The following is a 22,911-nucleotide window of genomic DNA, read 5'->3' on the forward strand; positions in this document are numbered from 1 at the left end:
TGATGTGATGGCATACGGATGACGGATCTGACGCATTCTTAGACGGAACCACAAGTTTCAAAGGAGAGGTGTTCTGTGACCAGAGACAAGACTTGTCTCTGCTGTGACTGTCGGCTCCTCCTACTGGATAGTCGCGTAAATTGTCAGCTGGTTGAAGATTTTAAATGTAAAATCGTTTGGTGTTCCCGTACACAGACTATTTTAAATTCTAATTTAATTCATTAAATTATTTCGTATTCCTCTTATTTTTTTCAAGCTCTTATGCTTTGCGCATTACCAAAGCTCTTGGTCGAATTTCAAAAATTGAATAAAGTCCTTGAAAATACTTTTTCTACATTTCTTCAAAATTAAATATGCTCAATATTTGTATATAATTGCGTAAATTTATAGGGTCTTGACTTCTGGGGATAGTATGGTTTCCTTGTCCTTTGCAATTTGTTTGGGCGAACGCCGAGCGAGGGAACGAAAAAGTGGGGTTTTAGGTTAAAATCACTGTCATTGTCACCACCACGATGAGGCAAAATTATTGCTTTTTTTCAGCAAGAAATAATCGCAAATGAGAACTATTTTATTTCAACTTTTTCGGACACCTATCAAATCGTCCGATTATTTTCCGAAAATTCGCTAATGATACCTAGGCTTAGCCGTACATTTTTTAGTTTTTCAGTTTTTGACATTAATTATTTTAGCGTCTGTTTGTTTCATCTTGTAAAGACATATAAACGAGAAATTCCAGTTGAAAGTTATTTACTTATAATAAACTTTTGTTATTGAGTTTTATAACAGCCTATAGCGGCGTTGCCAAGTTACGTTACAAACTTATATCTAGTAACTGAAGTTCTCGGTGAACCGTCATTCTTCTCAATTTCATATGTCTATGATATATATAATAAATATATCCAGTGTCAATTTTTTAGTTTGCACTTTAATGCTTTATTTTTATATTAATGGTTTTTTACTTGACGATATCAGAATTATCGGTTAAGTGAAACATTATGCTTAGTGATGTGTTGTTAAGATAGTGCTTTTTTAGTATATTTTATTTGACTGTTCAAAAATGCTAAATTGCAAACAACAAAAACGGTTTAGTTTTCTGATTACTAAGATAGGATACCCCCTTTCCTCAGCATTGCTATGTGTTCTTATCATTGCAAGTCCATTTCGATAACTCTATTATTTACAAGTTGTTAAGTTTATCAAATCGCTGATAGTGACGAATTTCAATTGTTCTGGTAGGTTCTACTTCCAATTCCTGCACTTCAAATGATTCACTTAGATATGCTGCCAAAATAAATGTCAAATTTGTTTCAGGATAATGTGTCCTGGAAATGCTGTAGGGTATTCAAAGTATGATCGAGAGTGTTTCAAAAAAAGCTTTTGGTGGTTCTAGTGGTACATACAATGTACAAGCGTTAGAACTGGCTGCCGCAAGGGAAAGAAAACTTAAGGGCCTAAGCATAACTGTTAAGTAAGTTAAAATTCTTAGCCCTGGATCTAAAATCGATCAGTATCGGGTCACAAAAAATATGATGGTATTGAAGCGACACATTCGTATAAGGTATTTACAATCTGATGGGAATGGAAAAGCAAAACCGACACACCTGACAACTGTCGAATTGTTGCCTTCGTATTTCTTACCCTCCTTACCATAACTATTTCTAGGCAAGTTCAACCATTGCTACTACTAGGTATATAGAAGTTTTTAGTGGTTAGTAAACATGCAAAACGATTGCAGTTAGTTCCGGGGGTTAATTATCAACACGGTTATCCCATAGTACGATAGAGCTCGGATCACGTCATATTGCTTTCAGATTCGTACAAGCTGGGTGCCAGTGTGGCCAGATTTTCGTAAGCATTGCCTCGGATACGCTCATTTATCGCCCAAAGTAGCAATTGCTCTCGCGATAGACGCGATCCCCATTATGTTTACAACAATTTCAGAGAGAGGTTTCGATAATTTATGAAACAAATGTTTGCATAACCAATGTTAACTCGTAACGTGTAAAAATACAGTGGTTTCATATTCAGGTATTTACACAAATAAAATTAAAATAAGTAGACATAAGTAATATTGACTTTATTAAACAAGAAAAGGCACCGTAACAAGTTTAATTKTTAAATGTTCTTAAATCTAATTCTAAATAAGTTTGAGAAATTTGAAAATATTTYGTTGCAAATCTCCAAAACTTCGTCGTCATGTTCTGATTTATTTTACAATTAAGTCTAGTTAGTCACCTGACTAAAAATTCATAAAAGATAACAGTKACAAAYCGCCAAATATTAAGGTGAAAACTTTCGGAAAAGTAGCCCAATTTGCAATAAATCGCCCAATCTGGCCACGCTGGTGGGTGGTCATATACTTTATGCCTGTCATGGTTTTGGTTTCTTTTTAATTTTTCCTTAAAGTACACTAAAGCTCAAGCAGATTCAATAAACAAAATGCGGATCGTCTATAAATTTTCAGAAAAAAACACTTAAGTACATACAAACTTTTGAAAATCATGTTCTAACGAGACGGTATTTAAAGCTCGTTCACATGTCGTGACGTCTAATGCCGTGACGTCTGATCCAGTGTCACGGTGTCGTTATCAAATCATGTTTATTGTCTGAACCACCAAATGTCCATTGTTGCGACATTAATGTCACCGCAAAACTTTGGGGTCTATTTTAAACCTCCTGATTGATTGCGGTTAGGTTGCACCCGTCTTTTTCTTGTCTTGGGCACCTTTGTAGGGAATGCTGTACGTTAATAGGCATTCAGACCTCAGGACTACAGAAATTAAACAAAATGCAATGTTGCCCCTTATTTTACACATGCATAATTATGTATACTTTCACTTTGTGAGAAGGGAAATTTACTTTAAGTAAATGACATTTATTGCCTTAGGAAATAGATAACTCATACATTGAAATCTACGGGTTGCTTTAGACATATATAATAGTTTAGTTGGAATTCAATTTTATTTTCAGCAGTTTTCTTGAAAAATCTGAAATATGAATATATCCAGGAGAGCTGCTGCCCTCCTTCCCTAGACCCTGTTCAGAACTTTCTATTTTATCGTCACGACTCTAAAATCTGAATTTTATTAGTTAATAATAACTTGATAACATTTTATAAGTATGTAAATTTATAAATAAACTACAGTTGTGTCTGGATATAACGAACTTCAAAAATGAACTGAAACTGGTTTGTTATATCCGGAGTTCGCTATAAGCGAATAATAATACAAAAACACGTGGTGCATTTTCTTCGTGATATTTACAAGGAGTAGTACAAGTTAGTAWGTATAACTGAAAAGAACACAAAAAGAGAGACATAACACAATTCTAAATCTACTTCATAAAGTCTGTAAGTTTTGCTTGTACGTCTCTGCTGCAAAAATAGATGTTATTTATGCCGCTTAAAGCTGTGGATGAGGTTACGAAGTGTATAATTTGCTCATCGGTCAACATTTCTCTGGTGAGAATGCCAATATCAATGCTCACCTATTCGATGATATTGAAATCACTTATATTGGTTTTAACTTTTTCTTCGACAAAATTGTGCACATATTCATCTGAGTCATACTCATAGTCAAAGTACTTGATGCTTTTCCAACCATTGGTTAAGTAGAATGTCATCGTCTGGTTCATAATCATTTTATTTTCTTACAAATCCATGATGCTTAAAGGAATTTGCAAGTGTTTTTCTCGGCTAACTTTTTGCCAAGCTCTATGAACGAAATTTACTGCATCCAAGAGACTTATAGAAAATGTTAAATTTTTACCGGTTGCCTATTTTTTAAGAAGAATTTTTCTGTAATGACATTTTAGCGAATGTATTTATTATTACTCCTTGATCCATAGGTAACATCTGGGTGCTATAAACCATTGTCAAGTTCGTTATAAACGGAAAGTGAATATACTAACTACCCTAAAAAGCCATCGTTATATCCGGAAGTTCGTTATAAACAGGATCTTTATAACCAGTGAAAAAATACGTTGGCCTGTATGGATGACGTTTCAATTAAAGGAAAAAAAAATGTTTTAATCGAAAATTTACTACAACCGGATTCGTTATAAGCGGACTTTCCTGTATTTCAAACACATGTTAATTCCATCCAGAAGAAYTTGGAACTTACGATACATTATCAGCATACTGGAGTATTAACAGTATAAAACTGATCGAAAATAAAAAAATCGRCACAATACTTGTTTATCTGGATTATTTGGCTGTCATTTTACGTAAAAAAATACGACTGAGGCCCATGTCCCATGCATCCGTTTATACGATGGTACGAAAGTTTTTCTATTGATTGGAGATCCATGTGCGCATCACATACAGAACGGCATCACCACAAAAGTGTCACACGACACAGTGTATTCCAAGCCTAATTTAAATGCTATTGTCGTTTTATGATATTTTTAGTAATTTTAATGCTGATCAATATTTGCAAATAACACAGCCACACAACCAATTTTTTTTTTACTTGGGGTTGAGACACAAATCCTGCAATATTTTGACCTGCTGAATCCAAATCCGCGGTCAGTTTGACTCACTCATCCTGATCAGGTCAGGATCAAGGTGATTTTAAGGTCAAATTGAGAAAGAACCATTTAGGCGGAATAAATGTATCCATCTGTACGCTTTGTTCAAAAGAGCCGAAATGGACTGATAAGATTCAGTTCAGCTCTTCTGGTTATCGCTATATTTTCAGTTTTTAAAAATCATATTTTCGCGACTTTCTCGAAAACTACGAACACTGGAAAACTGCAAAAATACCGTTGGATAGTGCCGGATTAGCCCGTGATTTTATAAAGAATAACTTCGATAGGAAGCTTCGTTTTCGAGAAAAAAATGTAAAATTTTGAAAAAATCGCAATGCAATCGCACTCACCAAATTTTTTGGCGAAAACATGTTTTATTTTTTTAACTCTTACGTGGTTGTTAAATATGCAAAAGATAGATGACAAGTCGACTTTGGTTAATTAAAAAAAAATCCTATTTAAACTACAGGGGAAAGACCAAAAAGTTTGTACAGGCTCTTATGGAGGTACATGGAGGGGAAATTTTAAAAATTGATTAAAAGGTCAAATGACATAAGAATTGGTTGAAATTGACACCACTAGTATTGAGACAAATACGACTCAACTTCATGTCAAATCGATTTGCTGGAAAGAAAAAAAACTCAATTTAACTACATGTAATCGGTAAATTTTGGTACCGATCAACTGAAATGATTTCCAAAAATAAAAAAAATGGTGATGAATGTATTATTATATTAGTTAGACCGAAACATAGCTCTATGAACAAAATGAATTTTGAAAAAATGATTTTGGAAAGCCATACTGCGAAACTATAAGTTTCCGATTTTAGCCAAACCAATGAATCGAAAAAATGTTCGAGAATTTTCGACTTTTCCATGTTTTTATGTAAACAAAAATTTCGAAAAATTTAACGAATAAATAATTCGATTGAGCTGGCAATAATATAGGTCGATAGTCTAACTAAATTTGGGGGCGTTTGGAAGATGATTTTAAATAGAGTTTTTCTAATATATCCTTTTTTTATTTGGACTTTACTTGCTTTCAAAGTTTATCATTAACATTCATAAACGACTAACTGGTAAAATACATTCATGCTCAAATAATATAATAATAACCGCGTAATAGACGCCTAGTGTTCTGTACGACTAAGATAAATAGACGCAATCGCCAAATAAGAATATTAATTTTTTGTTGGAAAATGATGCTTATTTAGGTCTATTGGTCAATTATTCTAATTTTCTTGGGCCAAGGCTGCTTCTATGTGCAAAGTTAACGGTAACTCCTCTCAAAAGCGGCTCGGTTGCTCGCCGTATTAGTAGACAAATTGAAATCGTCATTGACACTCTCTCAGTAACGTCTGTCTCCATTCCATCAGTCTCCATTTGAGCATAATTTAGGTGTGTCATAACCTTTGTCATGTGACCGATGTCCGGCTTTTTTCCACCTACAGTCCAGCTGACGCAGTTTTAGGTCTTGTTACCTGATGGTTATGTGTTGTACTATTCACCAAATATGTATCAATTTCATCACAACAAATATTACTAGCCGCAGTAGACATCATTCTTAGAGTTCTTTATTTGTTTTTACATATTATATTACTTTACCTGTGAATTAAAATTTAACTAATTCTAAGTATTGAATGAGTGCTAAGCTTGCTTCGATACGGAAAAAATCTTATTCATTAAGTCTAAACAGTAACTACTTAAGATCTTGCGCAACATGAAGTCCTTTTCTTCTAACGCATTTCTGTCCGGGTTAACCTTGCCAAAATGTATGCGTAAATGTAATAACAGCATCTGTAATGCTCTATATTAATTCCTCCCTTGTATGTATTTATCTGGCATAAACCAACTCTTTTATCCTACCCCATACGTGAAAGTCCAACGGAGTTAGATCTGGGCTTCTAGCAGGCCATGATATGGGGCCTCCTCTCCCCATCCATCGATTCGGAAAACGCTGATCAAGGTCCTCCCTTACAGTCAAGTACCTTCAAGCAAGTCTGGAACCGGTGTATAATGATAGGGATGTAGTTTCTCTTTGTTCAATATCGCCCGAACTTTCCACTGTGACACTATCAGGGTACGTGCACACCGCCGACTAATGTGCGATGTCATGCTGAAAGTGGCCAAGCGATGCGAGCGAGTATATAAAACGCGATTGTTAGTGCTTTCAGTTGTGGGTTAAAGCTTATATTGGGAAGTTAAAACTCGTATTTCCATGGATTTTCTGACGCTCATGCTGTTATTGAAGACTATTGTAATCGTATGTTTTACAGTGTGTAACGATTTACGTTCACCCACTTTTTGGGCCTTAACTCGAAAACTACCAAACCAAATAAGCTCATCTTTTTAGAAATTAGGTCTATAAAGGGACCTTTAAGGCCCATTTATAAACTAAAATATTAAAAACTATACTAAAATTAAAGTATTGGAATATCTAACATCCATTTAGAAACACCGCTGGCCGTTACCGTTTGCGTTACGTGCCGCTCAATTTGAACCAATTTTATTTCTTGCCGGTGACTGTTCGTAGAACAGCCATAGTACTGGTGTACGTACCGTAGTACTGGTGTACGTGTAACAACCAATCCGAATTCAGTATTTGGTCGGCCCAAATCAGCTGAAACAAATTAATTTATTACAGTTAAAAGTGATTGACATATATAGTGTTATTTATATATTTTAGTGAATTTATTATTTATAAATTATTTTTATGTCCTTATTATTATAAGTCTTTATTTTGCGGAAATTCCGTCTATTCTCTTCTGCTTCTTTATATTCGGTTTCACTTTCTCCAACAATTTATTAAAATCGAAAGAGTCATCCTTGTATACTTAAAAAACTGAGCTGGGTCCCATGTTTCCATTTTTTGATAGTACTACCTACCTAACTTTCCTATTAGTTTTCTTGCTACTGTGGTTAGCAATCGAGACCTAATTTTAACATTACCAAAGTCGAACGAGGGATTGGGGTTATACTCTCTTTGAGGTTGGCCGGTGAAAGTACTACCAATGAAGAACTATTTTTTATTGTTTGTACGCAGAAGAAGTAATGCATATTTTGAAATTTTTAGGTTTCTGGATGATACGCAGCATACATTTCAAGTTGATAAGAAATCGAAAGGTGTTGCTCTTCTTGACCAAGTTTATGACCATTTGGAGCTTGTGGAAAAAGATTATTTTGGATTGCAATTTTCCAATAATGGTTGCTATAATCGGAGTTCAGAATGCATAGTAAGTAAATCAACTGTTTAATATTGATATAAGATTTGAAGTAAAAGTGGTCGGTGTGGTGGTTAAAAAGGTCGAGAAGGATAGCGCTAGCTGTGGCAAAAACATTTTTCTTTTCATTGGCGGGTCTATTCTTCTCGTGTTGAAAAATTAGTGTCCGGTTTGATTATTGATGAAATGTCTACTAACACATTCGCTGCTTAGCTGGATAAAGAACTTATCTTAGAAGCCGACTCCTTTTTTTGTCATAGAAACTGTAGAGTTTTTTAAATATGTTTTTTTCATGTGTGAGTTGGCTTGATTTTAATAGAAATGTCAAATTTTTCAAAACAGAACACTGGGGTCGAATTTCGTGGCGGATTGCCGAATCTCGAGCGAGTGCATGATAGGAAAAATTGTACAACATCTCCAGAAAACTTTGTTTAGAATATAATGCAATATATAATTTCACTAAATAACTAGACACAATCGATATAAAGTAAGTAGTATCACGTTACACATGCGTTATTTTTGAACAGTGTAGAAAATAGCCAGGATTTCCAGGGCAGAAGGAACACACATAAACAGTATCTTTCCTTCTTTTTTGTAAATAACAATTTTTGCATTGTTTTCGTACCACTTTCCCTTCTTTTCGGGCATTCCGAATTTTCAAAATATGCCCATTGATGCTGAGTCCGCGATCAGGATTAGATGGAGGCTTCAATAGACTTCTTATAACTGACAACCGAAACTCATAAATTGACATTCGCTTTCCTGAATATTTATTATAAAATTGTTGCGCATTTATCATTATCATTTGTAAAATGTGTACAAAAATTTTGGAATTCCATCCTGAGGAAGGGTTTCCCTTTCGCATGGGTGGTGCGCAAGCATTTGGTCTTGCCTGTCAATGCCAGACATATATTTGTTGTAATTAATTATAGGCAGCGGTTTAGAAATAGTTCCACTTTGTCTTGCTCTCTTAGATGGAATTTCCACCATGTCATTTTTGTATTCATTTGAGATATACCAGACGTCTCGTTTGTCTTTCCATTTCGCTATCATAATACCGTTTGCATATCTTGCTATTGTTTCACCTTTTTTTATTTTTTTACCCCTGACATCTGGTGGAAAGGTTTTTCTATTATCTCATTGTTCCTGTGCAGTGCGTTCCTTTATCAGCAAGAGATTTTGCCAGTTCGTAAGAGTTATAGAAATTGTCCATGTATACACTATGTCCGGTACCCAATACCCCTTTCAGTAAATTAAGCACAACTTTTTGTGCATGCCGTTTTCCTCCATAATCGTCTAACATGCCGGTGTAAACCATAAATTTCAAAATTATTCCTCCAGTTCTGTGAGCATATACATGGTGATTCAAAATTGGCGTCATTCCTCTGGAGGTGTTGTCTGGCGCTGTTATAGGAGTACAGAAAAAATAGTAAAATAAATTGATTGTTATTACGGTAGGATAAAGAGAGAGATAATAAGGATAAACGGTAAATTCAACAAGATTTCTTGACGAAATGTCAACCTGTTCTCATAACCTCGAATTCTGCGGGGTTTTGTGTTTACATAAATTCTCCATACAACACCAAACATTTGAATGGTTAACTCCAAACAAGCTAGTGCGTGTGTAATTTCCGTATTATCCACTCTTATCAAGCAGCTTCTCGTATTCAGTTAATTAACTCGTGCTCCATTTGCATCTTCTTGTGCTGTGTGTATCGTACAAACGCCTTTCCTCGGTATTTACTTGGTGCTTGGGAAAGTGTCAGTTATTGTGCTCTGAGTACCCCTAGAAGGCCCTGATTCGATTATGTCCAATACCTGTTCCTCTGTGCCTGGAACCCGAACATCAATTGTCATCCACTATCTTCCTGAAACCACTCTCCTCGCCCTTTGTTGGCGTGAGTTCTTTCAGCTTCTGCTATGTTACTGTAGCATTTCCCCTGAACTAATCGCATATCAGCAAATTCGTGAAGGGAAATTCAAAATAAGTCACAGTTTGACAAATTATTGTTATTATTGACCACCTGTAACTCTGTTAATGACAAAAAACATCATTGGCGCTTTGCATTTTTGTCAAAAGATTGTACAAGAGAACTTTTTCGATATAAAAATTTTTCGTAATTTGAAGCAAAGATCGTAATTTTTCTTTTTGAATGCTTAAGTCTTCCAATAGGCTGCCAATCCAACGTGGGATTTTTTCAAAATAATGCTTAATAACAAAGTTGAAGTTTTTAAATTAATGACAAATTTTTTTTAACTATCTGTTATTTTAGAAAAACTGATGATGGTGGAAAAATACACCGAAAAGGTTTTGATTGATAAATAGAGACAATAAATGACTGAAACCCAGGAATTAATTTGATTTGGAATTATTGACAAGGGCTAAACACTTGTAACTAACTATCTGTTAGTGACAAAAACATCATTGCCTCTGTGCCTTTTTATCAAAAAATTATAGAAGAGAACTTTTTTGATATCAAAAATTTTTGTAATCTGAAGCAAAGATCGTAATTTTTCTGTTTGAATGCTTAAGTATTCCAATATACTTCCAATTAAACATGGAACACTTTCAAAATAGTGCTTAATAACAAAGTCAAAATTCGATTTTCAATTTTTAATATCTTCTAGAAATTTTGGAAAAAAAAATTCAATATTTTTCTCGTGCTCCCCAAGAGCTATCACCCCTTAAAAGGAATGACGCCAATTTTGAATCACCCTGTATAACTTGATGCAATACTTATGACGCTTATTTTTTATATACTGCCGAAAATTAGGGCGACCACGCCACAGCACAATTGCTTCATCTAAACTGAGTTCACGCTCTGGATAATATATTTCAGACATTCTTTTATTGAAAAGGTTTACGATACTTCTAACTTTGTATAGCCGGTCAGGTGGAAGTACTTCACTATTCTGTGGGTTCTGAGTAAAGTGCAGCGTTCTCAGTATCAGTAGAAAACGATTTCTTCTCATATTATTTGCAAATACTCCCAATTCAAAGAGATGATCGGTTTTCCAGTAATCTTGAATTCGGTTTAATCGAATATTGCCCATACGTAGCAATAATCCCCAGAAAACTTATAATTTATCAAGGGTCAAAACTTTTCATAAAGTAATGCGAGATTTTTCTTTTGTTTTTGGTTGGAGAAATAATTCAATAGCGTACTGAATTGTTTGTCTCACTATTACATCTAGGAAACTCTCCTCGCCCTTTGTTGGCGTGAGTTCTTTCAGCTTCTGCCATGTTACTGTAGCATTTCCCCTGAACTAATCGCATATCCGGAAATTCGTGAAGGGAAATTCAAAGTAAGTCACAGTTTGACAAAATATTGTTTTTATTGACAAGGGCTATCCACCTGTAACTATCTGTTAATGACAGAAAACAACATTGCCGCTGTGCTTTTTCATCAAAAAATTGTAGAAGATAACTTTTTTGACATAAAAATTTTTCATAATTTGAAGCAAAGATCGTAATTTTTCTTTTTGAATGCTTAAGTATTCCAATATGCTACCAATTAAACATGGAACACTTTCAAAATAATGCTTAATAACAAAGTTGAAATTCGATCTTCAACTGTTAATATTGTAACGGAAATGGCCTGGTTACTCACGATTGGAATGGGGGGATCGAAATTCATGGTATTTCAGTAAATGGGAGCCCCATTTACTGTCAAATATGACACTGACAAACGGGAAATTTTACACCTGGTCTGGAGATTTCGAGAACCGTCTGGGTTACCTAGAGAAAACTATATAAGCAGCGACGAGAACCATGGGGAGGAAGTGAAGTGACAGCAGCGACAGAGTTCAGAAGATGTTAAATTCCGCGAGTCGGAAGACCGAGTTTTCCGTTTGTTATTGTTATTGTTTGTGAAGTTGACGGTAATTTTGAAGTTATTTTGTTCCTGTTCCGCATTTAAAGTTATACCGAAGTGAATAACAGTTGGAAGCTGAAGAAAGAGTTTAATACCCGGCCATCCACGGTACAATATCTTCTATAAATTTTCGAAAAAAAGAATTTTCAATATTTTTCTCGTTCTCCCCAAGGGAGCCTCTATCACCCCTTAAAAGGAATGACGCCAATTTTGAATCACCCTGTATATTGGGTATATTAACTTTGGAACAAGTTTGCACGAAAGTGATATTTTACCAAAAGCTAAAATTGTGCTGGTTTTTTTTGGTGGGGTACGATTGTAGATGGAAAGTGCCAGTAGCTTATTTTCTAATCAATTCACTGTTTGGTGAAGATAAGGCAAAATTGGTAAAAGATTGTCTTCAACAACTCGGAAGTACTGGAATTTTCATTAAGAGTTCAACTATTGGGCGCTGATTTGCATTTTCCAAATATTAAACCTTATTTTTTAACGCTTGCCACATGGTAAAGTTCGCTCGGAACGCTTTGGGTGACTGGGGTCATCTACAAGACAGTGAGCGAAAAATAATTAAATGGGCACGTTAGTTAAGTTACAAAATGAGTCTGGCCTTCACTGTGCCACAAGAATACGCTCCCGGCATATCCACTATTCTAAGGAAAAAATTAAAGTAAAACTTGTTGCCCAAGCAAAGTATGGCAGATGCTTTAGAATATTATGACAAGGATTTACATATATGTATATATGTAGAGCATGTGTTTTGTCAAAACATTAACAACATTTTTGACCTATTAAACACTTGAAATGCCTTTGGCAAACTGTCATGTTAAAGGCCACTTTTTCAGGGAAGGGAAAATTTCTTTAAAAGATATGTTGCTCATTTTGTCAACTATTTAAGTTCTTTAAAAAGACCTAACGGCGAAAATATTTTAAATGCTAATACAAACTGGATTCCTTGGCTTTATGTTATGTTTGCTGAGTGTACCAGGTATTTTTAATGACTTGGTAGAAACATATATTTTACAGTTCTTACTAACTTACAAATTCAGCCAAGATCACTTAGAAATGTTTCCTCTGCTGTACGCCGAAGGGGTGGTTTTTCAAATAATTCAACGTCATGGAAGTTTGAAAATGCCTTTAAATGTCTATTAGTACATAGCGAAATAATTTCTCCAGGCAGTGCCTATTGTTTAGCCCAGGGCAACACATTGATTTTAAACATCAGTGTAAATTATAAGAAAATACTTTGAATTCTTTAGAGGAAAATTTTGACATATCTGAATAAATTGATAATAAGAGTTTTATTTGTAATTACAACAGCATTACTAATTGTTTATATTTAAATGATACACAGTATATTGCGGGATTTGTGAGTAGAAAACTTGTAAGAATTATCAACTGCAATGTGTGTGCTTCTTCACTGACCAATAATATTTCATTGTCAATGTTAGTTAATAAAAAAAATAGGGGAGGGCTTTGCAAGCCTTCTAGGGGATGTAGTAAAGATTTGCCTTGTTGCTGAGAGCAAAATGCAACCGCATCAAAATTTTACAACGTCCAACGTAATTTTAAAATTAATTTAAATCAGACAACTAAATATAGAAGAGTTATTTACATCTATGACAGAACATTGCTTGGAGCAAGATCCTTTAGATGGTCATATTTTACAGTTAATACGGCTAATATTAAAACACTATTTTACAATAAGAATTCATCATATTTGCAACTAACAATGAAGTAAGTATTAGAATTAGACAGAAACTAACAAAAACCATAATTTTTAGTTACTCTCTGTATATTCACAAGAGTCTAGGTACTGCGTTTCTGCCACACCTAGCTCCGTTTCTTTCTCAGTTCTCTCGTTCTAGTCTCTTCCGCATTTTAACCTAAGGCGTTTATTGCAGTGGGCCAGTCTACATTACACCCCGTTATGCATTGTCGTCATCTCTAAACTAGTGTTTCCAACCTTTTTTGTGCCATGTCCCACGTTAACCTTCCTAAAATTTTTAAACCCTTCTTATGTAACATAATTTTTAATATTGAAAACTGGAATTCCTCACTTAAGAAATTTAAATGATAGGTTTTACGAAAAAAACAAGTTTTGGTAAAGGTAATAAAATTGAAATGATTCTACTCTGTAAGTAAAAGAATCTGACTCAAACTGCTCACGCTCGCACGCCAATTTTTCAAACAATTCTTCCGACCCTATTTCCTCAATATAATCTTGAATTTGATCAAATTCGTTAATGAGATCTTAAAAACGGAAATTTCGACTTTCGCTTTGCTGAATGATTTCAATTGAGGAGGGCGACTGACGCTTTTTGTTCTAAAAAGTTCCGTTTATTAATTAGTTAAAATAGATTTTATATCAGTTCTTTTACGTATGAGCGCTTGAATTGTTTAATTTTCGGGAGTAATATTATCAGGCATTTTACAGGTAGTTTACAGGCTGAGAAGCTAATAGAATAATGGAACGGTCTTACACTTTTTGTTTTACCCTGTAGACTGCTACGACATTTTACGATTTTTCGTGAAACTACGCTACCAGTGGATTCTTTTTCGAGTTTCAACTGATTGTTTGTGAGTTTTTTTCGTCTGAGAACGTGTTAAATTGCTTCGAGATGAGTTGCCCGTACTATTTCGGTGTCTTAATGGCGGAACAAAACGCGTTTTTGCTCGACGTTGCTATCCGGCCGGCGACTTTTTACGTGCTCGAACTCTTCGTTGTTTTGCTGGACCATCCGGCTCGAACGACCATTTATATGGATAGGTTGAGGCTTGAAGGACCACCACTTTTGTTCTAATAGATTTATTGTAAGTGGAAAATTACGAGCTATTGACTGATTATTGATTAAGATTACGACCGTCAAACATGTCTGCCGCACTACGCCGTCACTTCGGGCTTCACGTCACTGCGCACGACAGAGTAGTTCCAGAGAACTATAACATAGCTGGCGCGACAATACATAAAATAGAACAAAAATTATAATCTAAAATTCGGTTACCAATTCGAACAAATAATATTTCCAGGAGGCACTATCGGATGATTTCGACTATCGAATAATTACTAAATGAATAATTACAACTGTTCATGTTCAATAAAATCATTCGAATGGATTCATTCATTGAATAGTGCGTGCTATTTAGTGCAGTGTAGGATAGTTACAAATTATAAACTTATATTCCTTTGAAAATGCAGGTTTCTAGTTAGTGTGAATTAATGTACTAGTGTACTTCCCTAGGTGCAGAAGGTGTGTACCTGATTAGATATCCCCCGAAGAACAGTAAACCCAAATTTGAATTCGACAAAAAAATATTTTGGTTATGTACTTACGTCAATAAGCCGGCGACGCTTACGTATAGATCCCATTTATGGGTAAGCCAATCTTAAGAGTTCGGTTTAGGCTAAGTTCCAGTTACACTGGTCTAAGTTCCGGTTAAGCAGCGGTGCAGCCCACTTAAATTATTAAGTTCCACTTAACTCCTAAGCCGAGCCGGTGCAATTGGCCCCTAGGGGCCCTTTCGAACGCTTCGATCCGGCGGTTTCCTGAATACCATTTTAGTCAACAATAATTTACACAAAGCACAATTTTATTCGTGTCCGAACATATTATCTATAAATAATACTCTATTTGAAAAGGATGTTAATATTATTTCGCGATTTTAATGTTTGCTTTTTTTCAGCTATGGCTTGATCCGGCCAAATCGATTAAAAAGCAGATAGACAACTTTCAACATCCATTATATTTTAAAGTTAAGTTTTATGTGTCCGATCCAAGTAAACTACACGAAGAGTATACCAGGTATCAATTTTATTTGCAATTGAGAAATGACATATTAAGCGAGAAGTTAATCCTGCCCCCATCTATTGCCATTTTATTAGCTAGTTATACAGCTCAAGGTAAGACATTTTTGAAACATTATTACGTATTTATTTGAATTTATAAGGCCGGGATTAGCCGACGTCGTAATTTTATCCTTAAACTTAATCATTAACTTAATAAAATCCAAGTTAACACCACGTTAACGTTACGAATTAAAAATTAATGAATGGGAATGTTGGCGTTCCGTGCATGTCGCCCATTCCTATAAACATATGATTTCTGCCTTATATCAAACGCCTAATGCGTCCTAAGAGAAAAGGAAGAATTTGACGGCACCGAACCAGAAACCGATATTTGATTCTTATTTAAATACAAGCAAAGACAAGCCAGAGGCGTGATACAATGATTACAAGGTAGAATATTCATCGGTCCAAAACTCGATTTTCGTGCGCGCTGTCGTCACCTGGTACTCACTTTTGTAAAGTGAACAGCTGATCCCATTTAAAATGCATCTAACCTCGGCAGATTTTCATTGATTTTGAAAACGCAATAGTTCAAAAATGGATACTTATATGAGGATATGGTTTGCAGTGTTGTATAGCCCAATGCTTTCAAAATCGTAGTTGGGGCTGGATTAATGCTAATTGCGAAGAAAAATACCCTAAAGAAGTCTAACAAAATCTCTGATTTTTAGCGGTTTAGTTTGCTGAGTTGCCAGACTGTCGTTCGTGAAATTGGGTTAACCTATGAATGTGTCTGGAAATTTTGTGAACAAATAACTGTGTTTGAATTTTGGTAGTTGGAGAGATTACTTTATAGTCTGTACGCTATAACTTTGGTCGCACGTCATTAATCGTCCGTCAAGCGTTGTTGCCTTACCCGCCATATATTAGGTATATAAACACACGTACTGGAAGCATTCTTAAATTACCTCAATGCTGTCTGGCTTTTGCTTAATATTCTTTATGAAATAATGGTTTATTTGAAAAGCATAAATATACCGTCAACGCAAAAGTCATGGACATGTACATGATAAATGCAACAAGCAAACGTCATGTTATTAAAAAATTTCCAATAAATATACGATCGATTCGGCAGAATTGTAATTTTCACCAACCTAATAACTTTAAAGATGAACATAAAAAATCAACATCGCTTTAAATTTGGTATTATTCTAAAGTTCTTTCGCATTTTATGATTGCTTGAGGTTCTCCAATGTCCAAAACTCAACAAACAAAATTCGACTTATCACACAAATGAGATAAAGAGATACGCTAGATAAGATATTAAAATAAGAAAAAGAAGCTTAAGCATGTTGCAGTTCCTTCCCTAATTTTGCGAAAGTTAAAATAGTTAACAAAACAACAGTTAGATCGTAGCGAAAGGGCTTCAAATAAATTGAATAAGCCTATCAGTTTAAAAGGCTAAATAACTAAAAACAACAAAGCTGATAACTTGTGAAGGAATTGACGCTCTAAAGCAAGCCGTTTACATACATCAATCATTACAATTACATACATCCTGCAGTGTCATTTCATTTATATTAAAAATTAATTGAAATTTTATTCATAAATTTAAGTAATACATTTCAAACTATATATTAAGTGGTAAATAATAAAAACCTAACATTTTATGCAAGGGCTCATTTTAAAGAGCCAACACTATACTTTATTGCACTTCTGACAACTATGCTTCCTTTACTCTTACTGCTCCTAGTCTGCTAAATAAATTAATGTTTGTTACCTTTCGTTTTCAAACTTAAAACCCGTTGCCAAGCATTTTGTAATTGTGCCGAAGATTTTATAACAAAAAATAATGGAATGTGACTAAAACTTATTAAGCTATATTTAATCACATTCGTCAGGCAGGAAAATAGCACGACACGCCCAACCATGCTGTGAGTACCACATGACGTCACGCAAATCTACGCAATATCCTACCTTGTATCTTGTATTCATTGTATCATGAGCCAGAGGCAAGTCTTGTCGTGTCTCTGCACAATAATTAATTTTTTTGGTGATCAATTTTAATGAGGACGATTTCGAGCAATTTCTTCATTCTCATCGAACATCTTTATTTGATGTAGTTGATAATCGTTGTCAGATTCCAAAAGCAGTATTCTCAGGTTTTCTAATATCTTTGGCCAAATAAAAAGCAAGCAATCCATTCAAAACAAAAAAAATAACTTCGTCATTCTGGTGTTTTTAAAAAAACTTGTCTTTATCCCACTCAGTATTTACCAAAACCTTTATTAAGATTGGAAAAATAATTTTCGTAGCTCTTAGATTCATGGGGCGAGCTTATACAGCTGCACACCTGCACTAAGTAGAGTAAATAATTCTCCACTCAAACCGAGTGCAATCAATTGTTGATTATTGAGCAAAAAACAAATACATTTAGGTAATAACCGACTAAAAACAAAATATAAACCGCAGAACATCCCCCTTTAGAATGGAAACTGCAATTATAGTTTAGCGCTCTTCCTAGCGGTTTGCGTGCATAATTCGATTGGAATATGAGGAATTTCTCCGATATTTGATTCCTAATGATTGCATTTACCTAGCTTTATCAGGTTTATACAGGCTTACCGAAAACTGCAAGTTTGACTTACAGTTATCAGCCTAATAAATATATCGGCTCAATAAAATAAACGTAAGATGTAATATTTTATTAAATACGTAGTCAATAATTCGGTTACAACCATGTTTTGTTGCTTTTGGGACTATTCGCAACAAATGTTTTTTCCTGTGGAGGGTATCTTCTACCACTGGGTACCACTTCTGACACACCAGAGTGTTCCCTCGTCCGGATATTTGCTGAGAGATGATTGATTTTCTCGAATCTGCAACCGCAATGAATTTTCTGGAATTGCCAAAATCATTTGTCGCTTCAACAATTTTACTAATTGTTTTTCCCAAATTTTAATTTTGCTTTATGAATAATGCTTTTTCAAGAAATTTGAGGAAACATTGCACTTCTCATAAGAAACGTTAACAATAATTTAATGTAATTATAGGCACTATAATTTTTGAAAAAGAATAAAATAAGTATATTTCGGGTAACTCTTTACAACACAGTGTTATACCAGCACTGCCGCTTTGCAGATTTCATGCATGCTCACCTTATAGAAATCTCGTAACAAACAACATTTTTCCTATACATTTTTGGACCAAATGTCGTTTTCCATCACTTTTCACCCTATGAAATTCACCAACTTCCAAAACAGAACAACGGTCGCCATGATGGTTCAGCTCTTTGCCCCGGCGTGCCAGTAAAATTTTTTTGCGTAGTTGCCAGTACTATCATTACCACTTCATTAGCCTTTTCATAGAAACAAATAATTTATTACAACTATTCAATATAAAATAGATAGTAATTAGTAGTACCCAGATGATATCTTTTCACTACTTTTTCCATTCTCATCATAATTCCAATTAACCGATTAAAAACTCACACGCGTTCATAGACATCCATAGAGAAACCAAAACTGAAAATTCTTTATTTGATTTTCTTTGCATATAGGTACAATTAATTTGATATTTCAATCTGTAGTCTACTACTTCTTGTATGGACGTATTTCTGTTAAGTTTTTAACCTTGAATGAATTACTTTTCTGTTTTCATTGCGATTTTCTACTTTGGTGGCAATTTGGCAACATGGCTGACCAGTATGCAATTTTCGGCTGCGCGTATCGTGCAAGTACGCATGCGACAGAAGAGCGTGTTCTAAAGGATTACGATATTTCGTACTTAGGAAAAGTATCTGATAATTCAGCATCTTCAATTTCTTGGCATTTAGAAGCCGTTTTCATTAACTTTGTAATTATCTGCCTCAGATGTGTGTATGCTCAATAGTTTGTAAGGAAATGTGAAAAAAGCGGCCATACTGGGGGCACAACTGGGCACTGAACACTTTTTCATCTGGGTGTTTAAGTTCCCCCCTTAAACTGAAAACGTCTCAAAGTAGTATCTCTTCAGATAATCAAATGATAATGCCGTTTTAGAGAAGAATTTGAGAATTTTGCAACAAAACGGTATTATAAACATTGGCAGTTTCTGGGAAATTCGCAAACTGACGAAGAAGTACAGTGTTGTCGCCTCACCCAATTACTTTTTCTTAACTTGACTAATTTCTTAACCGAATATCAATTTTATAACTACGATTAAAAAAATTACCATTCCAGCTATGACTATGCCAAAACTGTGATAAAAAAACATTGTTTATATCTGTTTGGTTGTTTAATTATTCACTAATAGTCGTAAGTTTATCTGGAACCGGCTACCTTGCATTATGGATGCTCGCCACAAAGCGTCTGTATAACGCCATCTGGTAGACTGCAGCATCAAATTAGAATATCAGTCGCACCCTATTTTGTTTCCATTCTAAGGGGGAATATTCTGTGATATAAACAACGTTTCATGTTATATCACATCGACACATGACGTTCGTAAAAATTAAGTATTAAATTTAGCAACTGGCTAACCCATCCTTAAAAATATAAAATTTTACGAATTGAGAATTAAGCACTACGTCGTTGGGAAATCCCGACCTAACTTTAATTCAAAAATAAATTGTTCAAAAACTTTTGGGCAAAATAGGCTGATTACTTAGTTGAAATTAATAAATAATATTTTGGATCAGTAATAGTTTATAGGATGCTTATGCTGCTAATATTTTTATATGATATAATTTCATGATATATTCATTTTTATTAGCCGAATTAGGCGACTACAATCCCGACGAGCATAATTCGAATTACTTGTCAAATATACGACTGATACCGAATCAGACTGAAGAGATGGAAAGGAAAATAGCAGAACTTCACAAGTTGCACAAGTAAGTATTTTCTTACTCGACAAATAAATAAATAAATACTATGGGAATATTGCTGTCATAAAGGGTTTTCCAATAAGAGGTTTCATTTTGAATTCGCGAGTTCAAAAGTCCAAACGCCCCCTGGTGGCTACAATTATAATTACACGTTAAATAGTAATTTGACATCTGTTTTGGTGACATTGGTGTTTACATCTATTGCGGTTTGTTTTGTTCTAATCAACATGCAAGCTGTTAAAGAAATAGAAACAGATCACAAAGTGTGTAAGTATTGTTTTATGATGGATTTAAAAGCCAAAAGGGTATTTTTTTCTCTTAATTCAATATGCGAATATTTAGGGCCGCAACAGCCCGTAGATGCATAGCTGAAGGGGAGGAAGTACTTTTCAGTTTCGGACGATTCATACTTTCGACGATGTCTCTGCCTAAAAATGCATAAAGCCTAACTTCAGTTCGGCAGTACTGGAGGCGTACCTGCTTTGCAATATTCGGTATTGAAATGCAATGAGCGCCACCCGCATAGTCTGTAACTGGGTTATCCATTTACGAAGCCCTTTTCCATGGTTTCCATCAATATTGAAGAGGTCATCTTTTGGCATTTGAGAAGTAAAAACTGCGCTATTATTAAAAATGGTACGATACACGCTTTAACAAAGCACTGAATCCAAATAAATGAAAATTTTGCAGTCACAGTTCGCAAAATCAAAGCACCAAATTCAGTTAGTGATGTGAAGAATCGAAACTGTGTGCTGAAACTCAAGAACAACTAAGAATATTGCTATTGTAGCCCGCAGGCGCCCAATTCTCGAGTTGGACAGAGCGTGAACGATCCCATCGACAATGTGATCTTTTCCTTCCCCGGCCTTTCTACTATGGTTTGAAAATCGTATTCTCGAATGCCTACGAAGCGTTGTTGCCAACAAGTTTATCAAATAAATTCTATGAATTTTCCATAAAAAGGCGAAGATTTATCCAAAATTGGCGGCATTTSAAAAATATTATACAAATGTTTTTCTTGTTGACGCATAAGTWTATTTGGTTTTATATTAAGTGTTGTCTGAACTTACATTGAAAGCCAAATATTTAGTGTATTTAATTAACTTCCAGGTTAAATACAAATACATTGTGTTGTTTTTTCCAATTAAATGTGTACTTTAAGTGTAATTTACTGTGTGAATTGCAGAAAAAAAGTAAATATCACGCCCTTAAATACGGCATGAGTTCTCCGGTTCTCTCTAGTAGTTTGCAGGAGTTAAATGAAGTTAAAAAATAATTGATAATTAATTAATAATAATAATTTTTGTTATCGTTTTTGATGTATCTGATAGTATGCAGAATATGTAAGCAAGTTGGCAAGATTGGTATGCATAATATGAGTCCGCACATAGCAATCAACGTATTAATAAAAGTGTTATTTTTTGAAATATTTAATTAAATGTCTTAAAAATATAAAAACTCGCCATTTAAATTGAAAATTATGATATTTTATTAAAAAATGATTTTAATTGAAGCATTTTATTTTTATACTTTTAGCAGACAATTTATCTTTGCAGTCTTCTCGTGGCTTAATTTTATTTTTATACTTATAGCAGACCTTCTGCTTGGTGTTCGAAGATATGCGGTCGCTTGATCTATTAATTGAAGCCCCAGATGCTTGTTTAGTCTTAAAAGCTTGACAAACTTTTCAGCACTTATATCAAAAGCCTTAATTGTTAGATACAAGTTCCCTGCCTTTTTCCTCTGCAACTACAAGCATATTTAGTAATTCTAAAATTGTTTCTACTACAATTCACCATTCCAAACACTAAAACTTATCGTAGAAATTGTTGAGAGATTTCTATACAAGCTGGCTGTACGTTCTTTTAGTACCCCCATTAGATGGCTCATATTTTACAAACAACTAAGCCTAAGAAGTTACTTTACAAAAAAAATTTTAAACACTCAGTCGCAAAATTCGCGTTGACAAAAATGGATGTTCGAAAAAGTGCGGTTATAAAGCAGGTGAACGATGCGTTCTCTCGAGAATTGGCAAGAGAAGCTTGTTCTACTGCCGTTGCGTGATGGGATCACTCGATTGCGTTCGAGAATATGAATATTGGCTTCACGAGAGAACCACACTCTCGATTCTCATGAGAACGCCGTTCCCCAGGTTAGAAAATTGGGCTCCAGGTTTGTCGATTCCTCGTCGATCTTTGGAATTAGACATTCCACCGTATTTTTGCATAAATACTTAAGTCTTAAAGCTTTTAAAGTACAGTTAACAGAATAACTCAAGCCGGTTGATCACCATAAAGGTCGTATCGTCGCTGAATGGGTCCTTCAAGTGAATCAAAATGACCCGGATTTTCATCGAAAAATCATTTTCAGTGGTGAGGCTACGTTAATAAGCCGAATTGTCGCATTTGGGGCTCAGAAAATCCAATAATGATTGTGGAAAATCTCCTCCATCCTCAACATGTCACTGTTTGGTGCAGTTTTTCGAAAATGAGGCTGGTGCAACTCTTACGAGGAATTATTATTTTTTATTTGCCCGGCGGCTGGAGGAATAAAAAATATTTACGAAGACACCCAGTGTTCTAGGGCCTGGGTAGTGTTGGATTCTAACCAACTAAAAAAACCAGTTTTCGGGAGTTTT

General features: G+C 34.8%; 1 protein-coding gene and 3 long non-coding RNA genes across 7 annotated transcripts in view; 2 read left to right on the top strand and 2 right to left on the bottom strand.

Moving 5' to 3' along the window:
• The first annotated feature begins 896 nt into the window (after positions 1-896).
• Positions 897-22,911, top strand: part of LOC109537616 (tyrosine-protein phosphatase non-receptor type 4) — a 73,723-nt gene continuing 51,708 nt past the window's right edge. For all 3 annotated transcript variants that reach the window (XM_019904424.2, XM_019904425.2, XM_019904426.2), the window contains exons 1-5: positions 897-1,232; positions 1,312-1,468; positions 7,600-7,759; positions 15,304-15,520; positions 20,159-20,279. In XM_019904424.2, the coding sequence (XP_019759983.1) occupies positions 1,350-1,468; positions 7,600-7,759; positions 15,304-15,520; positions 20,159-20,279 (617 nt within the window). In that variant the 5' untranslated portion in view covers positions 897-1,232; positions 1,312-1,349. The remainder of the gene's footprint in view (positions 1,233-1,311; positions 1,469-7,599; positions 7,760-15,303; positions 15,521-20,158; positions 20,280-22,911) is intronic.
• On the bottom strand, positions 5,533-6,632 carry LOC109537617. 2 transcript variants are annotated; one of them, XR_007280871.1, is made up of 2 exons: positions 6,393-6,632; positions 5,533-6,323 (listed from the first exon to the last, which is right to left on the bottom strand). It is a non-coding gene; the product is annotated as an uncharacterized LOC109537617 (long non-coding RNA). The 2 variants fall into 2 exon arrangements; XR_002171942.2 differs by having other exon boundaries at positions 6,380-6,632.
• On the bottom strand, positions 13,321-14,510 carry LOC125503454. Its single transcript, XR_007280874.1, has 2 exons — positions 14,105-14,510; positions 13,321-13,616 (listed from the first exon to the last, which is right to left on the bottom strand). It is a non-coding gene; the product is annotated as an uncharacterized LOC125503454 (long non-coding RNA).
• On the top strand, positions 20,514-21,781 carry LOC125503444. The gene is made up of 3 exons (XR_007280863.1): positions 20,514-20,540; positions 20,616-20,909; positions 20,964-21,781. It is a non-coding gene; the product is annotated as an uncharacterized LOC125503444 (long non-coding RNA).

The sequence above is a fragment of the Dendroctonus ponderosae genome, unplaced genomic scaffold (genome assembly GCF_020466585.1).
Source record: "Dendroctonus ponderosae isolate FM_Combo_2020 unplaced genomic scaffold, Dpon_F_20191213v2 Dpon_F_20191213_2, whole genome shotgun sequence".
NCBI lineage: Eukaryota > Metazoa > Arthropoda > Insecta > Coleoptera > Curculionidae > Dendroctonus > Dendroctonus ponderosae.